General features: G+C 42.0%; 1 protein-coding gene across 1 annotated transcript in view; it reads left to right on the top strand.

The window, feature by feature from the left end:
* Positions 1-12,121, top strand: part of T265_13536 (hypothetical protein) — a gene marked incomplete at both ends in the record, with an annotated part of 89,843 nt that overhangs the window by 54,302 nt on the left and 23,420 nt on the right. The window contains one exon of the mRNA XM_009169334.1: positions 5,990-6,372. Coding sequence (XP_009167598.1) covers positions 5,990-6,372 — 383 coding nt within the window. The remainder of the gene's footprint in view (positions 1-5,989; positions 6,373-12,121) is intronic.

The raw sequence follows: 12,121 nt of genomic DNA on the forward strand, positions 1-12,121 counted from the left end.
TTTTTTTTTTTTCGGTATCCAGAACCTGAACCAAGATGGCCATCCGATTAGGCTAGGCATACCTGCGAGGTTTTCACCCCACCGTAAATCACTCACAGCAAACTAGGAACTTTCATTGGCAAACCATGATTAGATTCCATTAACGAGTAGACTAATACGGCTACACATCAGCCTACTGCGCAGCGGAACAATCATGTGGAACAGAGCCGTGCGACTATGCCCCCACGTCGGAATCACGTCCGATTTCATCATGTGCCGGAGAAAGGTCAAATAAGGACACAGAATGTTCACACCCACTCCATGGCCAGGGCACCCCGTACACAAGCGCACAGACGGCCATCTAGGCTCAACCGAGAACCAGTGTGGGTGTGTGGGAGACACACTGGTTGGTTGACAGCAGATCGACCGTCAAGTACGGTGACAAGTGAATCATATATATTGAAGTTCGTAATTGCGTTAATACACAGTTCCTTCAGGTCGTCTTCTTGTCTTCTGACTATAACCCAGTAAGGCTCAGGGCAGGTTGAAGAGATAAACATAGACAAACACATTACACAGGGAGAGATGAGCTTTTTCTTTCGGTACGGTTTCACATATCTGGCAAAACAAACAGCGCAACTTCCATTCAATGACTGATCCTTCCTCTCGATGTCTCAACATGATTGCCGGCATACCCATCGCAGGCGGCTCTTCCGCCGCCAGAAACTCCCACCTGGAAACTAGCCCAAAGTAACGAGGCGGTTAGTTGAATTACAGAACTTATTAGGTGGCTTGGAGCCAATGCAGATAGAGCGTACAGTACATAAACGACCAGAGTGACATCTTATCTACTCTATAGTTTGACTAATAAGGAAAATCAAATGCTTCTTAGATAAAAATTGTCGTTCAGGTGTTTGAAGCAGTTGCTGTATGTGGACTAATGGGAACTACGTTTCGTGCTGAGGAACTATGAAGTAACGTGTCATTTCTGGTGTGTAAATCGATGAAATGAAAGAAATGAAAATTGAGTGGAGCAGGGTAGATGAAAGAATGAGCGGGAATTCAAGGGGAGAGCCTCAAAACAGCCTGTTTTTCCTTAGTCGTATTGTCGTGTGCAGCAAATGAGATGACTAGTAGCTGGTACCGTGCGATGACTGCTGTTGCATATCAGTATTTTGGCCAATTGGTTCATAGTAAGGGCGCGTAAACCTGGTTAAAAGATAACAAGAACCTGCAACTAAAGACTTCACTCTAAAACCTAACTGCAAGGGAGGGGTCCCCGCCGTGCAATGCAGAAATAGTGAGCTTTAAGGAATAAACCGCGGTGCATGTTCCAGTTTCCAGACCCAGGGTCCGGGAAGTCGGGTTCATCAAATCTCTATTCATTAACTCCGGCATGTGGCTCTGTATTCATTATGAGTGAATCCCAATAAATCTCAGTTGGCATGAAGATACAGAAACAGTCGAGCCTCGATTTTTTCACTCAGTCAAGTGTTAACCAGGTGGTTGCCTAAACTTTCAAGACGAGTCTACTGACGCTTAAGTTTATTCGTGGTCTTATTGTGCTGTCAGTCTGCTAAAATTACTAATTCTGCGCTTGGTAAGCCAGGTGGAAAAAATGGCGCATTACAGTTAAAGCGCCCCGAAATCCTACAGACTAGCACTTTCAAGTATAACCTTCCACAAACCCAAGTACAGCGTTCGTGTTTATTGACAGCCTCGTCCGAAAGTCATGCAACCGAATGTAACGTCCAAGTGCAAAAATGTTGGATTCTTTTCACTTCTTTCAGAGCACTGGTTTCTAATTCCGTTCGCCAAGAGATAAATCTCACGGCTTCAAGCTTACCAGAATTGATCTGGGGATTGGTTTTTCCTGAACCATTCAAATTCTTGCAGTTTGTCTTGCATATTGGTTTCCGAGCTTTGTGTTCAAGTTCAACTTGTGAGTCCAAATCTGTGGCTTCAACTTGATCATTCTCAGGTAAATCTTCAAATAAAAAATTTGCGGTGATATACATGACTAGAGCATGCCCTCGGGACCGGCGATACGCGTATTTTTCTGTGCTTGCGGGCGTCACTTACGTGTGTTTCGTATTTTGAGTACAGCTGGCCAGAATACTGGCTGTACGATTGGAGGTCGTTTTTATTCTTTGCGTCTGCGCATCACGGTTTTTCACACTATGGAGTGTAAACCACTTCTCATTTTCAAAAATTTGCTGAAAACGTTTCAACGACTCACGGCCGGTTTTGTCCTTGCTGGGGCTCATCAGGTAGGCGCAGTCCCTGAGTTTCCGTCACACTTATGTTTGAACCAAAATTATACGAATTTAGCAAAATACTCTCAGTTTTGACGAGAGACTCACCAGAAACCCAGCTGAACCTCTCGTTCTTCATGGTCTTGAGCAGTTTCGAGTGGAGTAGCGCATTTCATCAATACGATGCAGCACATTATCTCGAACATCGTATTAGATGGAATAGGGGTGGCCTGGTGAACACATTCAGTTGGTAATGAATATTGTAATCCAGAGAGTCAGCTGGATTCCAAGCGAGTCTCCCGTCAAGAACAAATTGATATGCTTATTAGTGTATTTCGCTCCCTTCTTATTCCTCGATTCATCTCTAACAATGGTGGGCTTTTAAAAGTAAGAGTAGGGAATTACTGAACCGCTGTATTCGCGGTTGCGCGTGTCAGCAAGTAGCTGAACACCAAGGACGTCTTGCGCGAATTTCAACAGATATGTGTCGCTACCGTTTTACTAACTTTGGAAGTGATCGGTTTACCTTACCGCCGCGTGACATTGGATTTTGAAAACATTGGAAGACGTTAACTGATGGGCATGGCACCAATCAACATCTAGGACTGCATAACACGTAACTTCCCCGACAGATTCAATGTTTTGGTCATAGTGACGGATATTTACTACAATTAAAACGCCCATTTTCTTGTTTCCATGACAGCTGACGTGATTTTCAAATTCTGATTTGACAGAAGTGAGCAAGCCATACTCCTTTCCTATCTTCCCTAAGCAGATAATTCCAAAATAGGACAGTTGTGCTGAATTCTTAACCGCATTCATCCTTTAGGCATTTTTTAAAATCTTGCGTGCCTCGTCTGAGATGACGATTTTTGGCTGCGTAAATTGTACATCTCGGATGCATTTCCCATGAGATACTTTTAGCCATTCTTCTTCAGTTGCACCCGTCTTTTGTTATATAAGGTTCAATGCAACCGCAAAAGACAGACGGAATCAAACTTAGCTTGTTTCTTAATAACAAAGAAAGGACGAAAAATTTAATTTGAAATCTACTAAGTTCGCTGAGTTTAAAGAAATTCTTGGGCCCGATTTATCAGAAGTGGAAATCTACCATCTGAATGTGAAAGCTAACACGTTGACGAACATCTGAACTAATTCACCAAACCTACTGAATTCAAGTGACCCGGTTTCCACGGGGTCGGTTTGATTTCTGTTTAATGTTTTTTTCGGACAAACTAAGCAGGATTGTATACACTTACTGCTCATTGTTTTACGTAGAGTATGCTCAACTCATTCACCAAAGTGTTGATTACACGTTCTAACAAACGCAGGTAGGCTTCTCTGCTAAAGTGTTTCTCTCAGTTTGGACAAAATCAACGACATTTATCCTCGTACTCCGTTTGCAAATTCTGTTCTGCAAGTTCTCGCATGCTGATAGAATCGGTGTGACAGCTTAATGACTGCATTTTATTTCTCACTGGCAGGTTTTTATATTATCATCCTAATTCTGGACAAATTCATTCGCCGCGACAGCATAGCTGATATCGAACTTTCTACAGACTGAGGAAAAAGCACTGGGAAGTGTAAATAATAATTGATCGGATTTCGGCGCCCGTGCCAACCGAAAGAGGAATAAGGGCTGAGTTACTTCCGGGACACCTAAGGATAGCTATGGAGAAACATAAGTTGAGTTCAGACCACGGAACATCCGGTGAGAGTTCGCTTCTCAACCAATGAACTGTTTAGAGCTTGCATGCATGAACTGATAAGAAGCGAGCAAACAGTCCGTTAAAGAATACATGGCATTGTGTTATCTACAGACAACAAACAAAACGAAAAGACCTCGGGTGTGAGGGTAACCTAGTTTTGCGTCCTAATGTTTGCTAAGAATTAAATCGCCTGGCGTGTATAGAATCACTTCACATTTAGTAACATGTCGGTCTATTCATGTGTCTGTTATCCATTAGACCATTGTTGGCAGGTTTTTCGAGTTTGGCTAGTGATTTGCATCCGACCGCTCATTGTACCGCGACGTAACGTTCGAAACCTAATTTGAGGTTAACATCCACCTCATCAACAACCAAGCCCTTGATAATCATTCTTCATGGCAGAACGCATTTGCATTTCACATGGGTGATTTCGCTATGTCTAAAATGTCACACCTGTAGTGACAAGTGATGTGAGATCCGAATAACGTTGACCAGAATCTAACGTGTTGGGCACCACTTATAAATAATTATAGCAGAAAATTGGTGTTCTTTTCGGCAACGGTCACACCGAGTTGAAGCCTATAAGGATACATGATGGGGAAAAACTGAATCACATATCCCCACAGACTATGTGTACATAGATCTTTAGTGAATAATTGTCGTTTGTAAAGCTGATACAAGTCTAGATTTTTCCAGCTTTCGTTCATGTTTTTGACGCATTTTGTGTTGCGGTGTAAAGTTCAGAAAGCCTCTAGGCTTTTGGTTATGACTCATAGCTAGGGGACATATTAGATCCCAAATTTGCACGGCGAAATAAACTGCTAACCACAGAAGATAAGCCGGTTTTGTTATTATGTCCCAAGACAGAGTTTATGGTATCCCAATCAAACAAAACTTTTGTGTTCTCTTGGCTGGAGAACTTCGTCGAACTTTTTATCTTGCATACAACTCAGTCTGAATTAATCGCTCTTTTCCCCGCGTTTCCCAGATTCACTAATATTCACTCGAGTCAGCACGATACAAGTTGAATATAGCGTTCTGAAACAGGTTTTGGCGCAACCTAATTTACTAGGCTTTTAGGTTTTATTGGTCTAAAATATACACTTTTGTTCCCAAATAATGCTATCCCTGTACCCATACATGTATGATAGTTATAAATGAACCAGCCACTAGCTAAATGGCAGTACTCGGAGGATCTCTGTACTTCATCGCACGTTTACCTGCTACAGAATGGTAAAGCCCATTCGCCATCACATGGGCTTTTAAGCTTCAAATTTATTCGGGGCTTAAAAGCCCAGTGGTTAGAGAGCGAATTTACTCACTGGCGGTCCGTGGATCGAATTCGACCTCTGCCTCTCGACTTCCACTGTCTAGGCTTGAGCAACCTGACAGTACTCCAGCCGTCGTACTTCCTTCTGGTAGCATGGCAGTTAGGTACCGAAAGGGTGCTTCAGCTGCACGATTTTTTTTCTCACTTTACAGTGGGAATTCAGCCAAATGTCCAAATGTTACATATACGTTCTTGTGGTTGCTACAATGACAGCTTCTTACAGTCACAAACAAAAGCGCGCTTTTGTTTTCACATATTTATTCAGAATGACATGCAAGCTGTGATTTGTACATCAAATTTCATTCAAAACGTATTGATTGCTGTTCACAACAACAGTTAGCGAAACCGGTCAAGTATTTTCATAATTTAATAGTTTGCCTGAAAATATGCTCGTAGCACACAAATCCTTGACAGGAATACGGTGAAAGCGATATTACTGCTGCTTACACATGGTTGCCTAATGAATCTGTTTGGATTATTATTATTTTTCCTTCTTGACTTGCAGGTAAAAAATGGTTGGTTTTAAACGCTGATGACAGGTTTTCTGTTAGTTCCATATCTCATCCAGTGAGACTCGGTTGAGTGAATGATCTTGTTCATTCGTTTCGTTCACGCTCGTTTGTTGTTTGATTTATTTGTTAACTCTTAGTATCTTCGCGTTTTGACTACTGTCACACGATATCGTTGTCCAAACTCGGTTTTCTGTTTTGTTTCAGTTCGACGTAATGCTGTATGTCATAGTGAATGCCTGCCCGGTGCAGGCTGCTGGGGTCCAGGAGCTAATATGTGTCGGCACTGTTGCAACCTACAAGCTGGGGATGACTGCGTCGCCGAATGTACAGATCGACCAGGATTTTACGAAATTCCGGACAAGTCATCAGCTGAAAGTCGCTTTGCACAACACACTAGAAACCCAAGTCAACAACCATATTGTCCCACTTTCCCGGCTCTTGCGACGCTAATGGATAATCTGGATGAGACCACTTTTCGGGTGTCGAAAATTCCGCCCAAACAATGTGGACGTTGTCATCCGGAATGTGCTGAAACCTGTTATGGTCCAGATGCACACGAATGCATAGGAGAGTGTAAACACTACCGAGTATGTTTTGCCTATATTATGTGTTGTTTACTCGAAATTGGTGGTTGCGAGCACCTGGATGACCTGCGTATTTGAATCAGCTGGATAAGTAAACGTGATTCGAATCTCTTCAGTCTAGTGTTTAGTGACAAATGTGACACCTGTCGCCTGAGCCTAACTTGAACTGTGAATAAGCACTTATTTAGCTACTAGGTATCCAGATGAAGTACTACACTTAGCGGTTTCGGGCGTTTTTTATTAAGGGATCGCTTTTGGAACTGATTTAATCTGTTAGGCTTCTTATTTGTGTTAGGCTTTCCTAGTCACGTGTCATTTCTCACTGATTAAGACAACATGTGTTGTTCGACAGGTTTGTTTGTTCTCACCTCACCGAGGACAGCAAGGGGCTTGTGGGTGAATTCTTTCTGAATTCTTTCAGGGGACTCCTGGTGCCTCAGGCCAAAGGTAAATCACTTGTGGGTGCTAGGCTTCATGGTTTCTGCGCCACCAGTCTTCCGTTTGATTCAGATGGGCACAGGCCTTTTGGCACAACCGCTTGATGTTAACGTGACAGCCCGACTAGGATATATGTGGCTGGATATTTTGACTATTTTTATTTTGTGGATGTGTTACTCGTTTCAACACAAATTAGGTTTGCACTCGGGTTGCTCAGTGGAAGGAGAGATAAGTGGTGCTCTAGATGAACCGGTAGTAAGTTCATTTGTTATTGGATTACATGCTCACTGGAAAATTATAATGCTTCAATTTGAGCCCCAAATGTTTGGTTGGGTTTGCCGCGAAAATGTGGCGTCATGTTTCATTTGGCATGATATTCAAGATATCGCTTTCTAAAAGTTGATAAAAAACCGCAACATCTCGCTGGTTGTTTCGCTCTACTTGGGACTCACCAGACAGATACAGTTATCAAGTCCTCATCGAATTTCCTTTGTGTTTAATTGCCAAACCAGATATCTGGTCAAGGTGATTGACTGCGAGATCTACACAAATCGCAACCTAACCGGATTAGTCGTATCGGGACAGGGCAATTGCTGTTGCTATGACAATAGTGTGGCTCCTTTTTGCTTAACAGAGCAAGACTCGTTCTGTGGGCCGTGTTCGACAAGAATACTTTTACCCAAACCTTGATAGTCAGTGGATGCCCGTGGTGTCTTGTTTACATTCACAAATTGTAGCAAAGATCTCCTTACCTTAACAATACCTTTGGGAGACAATCACTCAGTCGATAACCGGCACCTCAAACTACAATAAAGCACACTACACTACAGCACACACTATACCCAACGTATATGCCAAGCGGTCGAACCACAGCTCCTGTTTCCGAATCACGTAACTTAAATCACGAAACGAACACTCAGAGCTCTTGACCATTCTGCCAAAACGGTGAATAGTTGTCGCTCAAACCAGTACTCCAGTATTTTGACCTTATACTAAAGAATGATAGTCTAGCAGTCTTATTCACTGCGTTGCATTAAAAAATTGCCCTAAAGTGATGACTGCACCTCCGACCTTAACTGAGAGACCACCTGTTCAGTGATGCTGCAAATAGACTGCGCTTATTTTGGTAACTTTAAACAGGATCAACCTGGATGGGTGGAAAAATCAAATCTGATTAAAACAGGCATGGATTATTTAGTATGGATATCGGGCAGACCGTGCTGAGTGTTGCTACTCCTCCGTAAAACGAATTTGTAAGCATAATTTCACCCTCTGGTTCACATCGGTTGAAAGAAAATATGATGGAAAAAAACCTGACTTTTTCTTGCGAAGCCGCTCTTACCATTTCGCTAAATAAAACTTTCTCACCTTTCAAATCTTGTGCAAACGGAAATGTTTGGCCTTGAAAGTGCTGTTTTTGGAACGCTGTCTTGTTAAATTCCCTAAAAACACAATACCTTATGATATATCGCTTAGTGAAATGCCATTAGAACTGCCCTGTTTTTGCTTAGAACAATGAAAGCCGGCAATCTGGCGGTAAGATGCACAAATACATAGTACACATGTTGCTACCCGACTTCGGACTCAGTGAAATCAATTTTCAAAGAATAATGTGATACACACTTATGACCATTAACCGCACTGTCAAAAGTTCAAGGGCATTCATTAGTTTCAACCGGCCTACGTATTTCAGGCCTCCATCCGACCAAGCTTCGCATAATTTCGACATTAATTTTCTCTTACTTCCCAGGAATAATGTATAATAGTAGTGTGTTTCCTACGCTTTCCAGTATTTTTAGGCTGCATACTGGATCAAGCTATTTTCCTGAAGTTACCAATCAATAGACATACTTTGGCGAGTTAGACTGTGTAGCTGCACTACCAAACTGAAAGGTCGTAGGTCTCAAGTACGTCCTGCAGTCCGAGAATTCGCACGGCTCCAGATCTAAATCGATGTAGTTCCAACTCGTCTGTCTGCTTTCGCTTTAAAATCACAGTCGAAAATCACAACCCAACACATTAGATGACCACCACCAAAAGTGTGACTACTGTAAGGTAGTTTCTTCTCTGTGTATTACCAGCAGAGCATTATTCTATCCTGGACAGCCGAGCCGAACTTTCTTCGCCACTAAGCGTTATATCGTTTCGTTCGGAACTCCAGCTTAGGTGACTTGTTGCCCCACTCTTCCTCATGTAAACATCACTGAATGCGTTTCCGCATGTTTTTACATGCAGAGAAATATCTGTAGGCTTGAAGGGCCCTCAATTTCATATGAATCAGCAAAGTGAATCGTCTCTTACTTTGCAAGAAATAATGATCTCAACCTTACGGAGACAGGGAAAAAGGGATCATTACTCACAAGTTTTGAGGATCAGTCGGCTGACTCGCGAAGCGAAGGCCCAGCTGCTCTCTAGTTGTTAACAATACGACAGTTATATATGCCATCCTCTATTTAATCATTTCAACTGGCAAGGGTATATCTAAGAACGCTTCTCATTTCTCGGATACACACTTTTTGATGAGTTAACAAAATGAAACTCATATCTAAAAGCAAAGATGTGACCCATACACTAGTGAGCCCCGAGGTCAGGATTCAGGAACAGATCTTTTCCTGATGTAGAAAAACTGCTGGATCACCCACGAGTCCAACATATAGCCGATTTTTATTGAATAGAGCCGAATGAATCTTGCTATGAACGTACCAGGTCCTATTAAAAATCCACCCAAAACTAACGTCAGTAATATGAAAAGCAGGCACAGAAAAATAAGGGGCCAACCCAGCTTGTGTTGGTGGTGTAGTGATAATGGGCTCCGTACCCTATTGGATATCCACTGTTTGCATCCAAAAACGGCCGGGGATATAAAACAGTTATTTATTTATTTGGCTTTTTGTGGCGAAATAGTGGGGAAAATTTATGTAACTTCCGAAATAGTGACAGTATGGCGTGGCTGGATAAATTTCCCCTCCATCATTCATTTTTTAGTGTTCTTCTGCCAATTGACCAATCTTTAGCTGACCTTGGCGGGGAACCGTTACTTACTGCTTCTCCCAGTAGGAGAAACAGACAGTCCCCTGACTTTTTCGCGAATCTTAGGATTTCGTGCATCGCATCTTTGTATCGATCCACGCTTTCGGACCAACGTTTGATAATTATGACAAACGTCGATTATTCCCCGTTGATAATCCTTGATTTCGATAAAAACACCGGAAGTTTCCATTTTGTCTGAAGTTCAACTGGTGTGCGTTCAAGTCTTATTTCGGATAAGACAATTTGTGACGTACAGTGGCGCAGCTGATTAAATTCCATAAAGCAAATCTCCGCAGCTCTGTTAACGGATGACTCATCACAACGTAACTTAGGTCATTGACTGTCTAAATTCATCAGCCAAATATGTTTGCCTTATTTCATTATATACATGACGGGAAGTGTTCAGGTAAATTTACCCTAGGCAATGTAAAGCGAGGCCGTTGTATCATAGAGAAGTTTTGGTTTTCTATGTGAAATCCCTCGTTTTCTCTTTATGACCTTCACCGGTTACACCATAACTTGGCCCATCAAAATCGGGTAATCCTTTGAAACGTCATTCACTGTTTTTGAACAGGACAGTGTAGATAGACTTTACGAGTTTTCTAGAAAACGCAAGAAGCGTTTTTATTTAAAGTACAAATGTTGGTTTTATGTGCCTGCGTAACGTTTGCATGCTTATTGATCTGGTTCACGGCTGTTGATTTGTTTTGATAGGACTAATGTGCTTCGAAAAAACAGAAAGGTGATAGTTGCCTTGGTGTTGTGCTATTTTATGAGTTACGTTGCTGTCGCTACAAGAACCTGGATTTTCACCTCAAGCATGTTCTGATAATTTGTTCACGCTAAGGATGCTCGCTCTGTGAAAGATATTAAAAGTCTACCAAGTTCCATTAGATGGAAACAATCCTACATCAAACTTTCCAGTTAACCGATTTGCGAAATAAATTACTGGTGACATTGTTATACTCTGTAAATACGTGCTTGATTCTGCTTACGTAAATGGCGTCGAGGTATTGGAGAACAATGAAGGAACTTCACAGATTAGGTTTATCCGAACAACCCTCGAAAAGATTTAGCTGTATGCTTGCCCAAGCACTCACATAAAATTTACAAGTAGTGTAGAAGCAGTAGAATCGTTTGTCTATTTGCCGAAGGTTTCTGATTTCAATGCTACTAAACTCTTCCATGGCCTTAGTGAGACTAATCAGTATCGAGAAATGGTAATTCGAATAGCCAGTCAACCTGTGACCACATGATGAGAATCTGGTTATTGATGTGTGACTGGGCTACATCGTTTCTAAGCGTTAGTTAGTGACAATTCTGTCCGGCCAACTGTCCAAACTGCCAACCGGGGTTTTGAAATTTCCTGGAGCGAATTGCTGAGGATTCCCAGCAGGGTCAAAACATCTGTACAGTGCTCCTCAACTTTTCAGACTAGACTGACTTCCTTTGTAAGGCGAAATCTTACTAGCGAAATGTTTTGTTTGTGAAATCCTGTAGTGCGACATCCCACCAATTATCTACTGATGATGAAAGATGAATGAGATTTTTACTGGAAAGAACGACTGCCAGTTTCGGCAAGTTTTTTTTTCAGAAACCACATACACTGACGAACTAAACAAACCTTTCAAGTTTTCTAAGAATATTTGGCACATCCGAATTACAGAGAGCTTATGAATGAAAAATTATAAACCACGGCCTTCAAGTTTTGAAGAATTTTTTTCAGTATACTATTATAACCCACGGTATTTATTCCTAGCTGAGCGGCAAATTTTATTAGACCCATCCGGTTTACTAACATACCTGAGCGGATGAAACTATGATATTTCATTATAACTGTTCGCCTCGTTGCTAATTCAGCGCCGTTCGTACTCCATTTTGGTTGCATTCGATTTTTTGGCTGGTAGGTTGCCAACCGACACACGGAAGCAGGGCATTCGGGACATTGACATATCTTTTGCTGTGTCAGGACCTGCGGAGACCAGCTTTATAAGCATTAGGAACTACTGAAAGTAACGTGATAGGACGCAATAGATCAAATAACTATGCCACTTTTTTACTTGCTAGCTCTACTATCCTTTCGTTTTGTCACTCTATTCTAGTCCCATCCAGAACTTGTTCGGCAATTCCATTGTAATGTGACTATGGTAGAGCGAAAGTTCCTGCAACTGATTGAGAGAGCAGGAGAACAGGACTGTCGGATAGCATTCATCAACCTTGTGGGTAGTGTGTTCCGTCCAGTCATCATCATCATCATCAACGATAGCATGACATCAGTGCTCAA

Source organism: Opisthorchis viverrini (assembly GCF_000715545.1).
Source record: "Opisthorchis viverrini unplaced genomic scaffold opera_v5_75, whole genome shotgun sequence".
NCBI classification, from domain to species: domain Eukaryota; kingdom Metazoa; phylum Platyhelminthes; class Trematoda; order Opisthorchiida; family Opisthorchiidae; genus Opisthorchis; species Opisthorchis viverrini.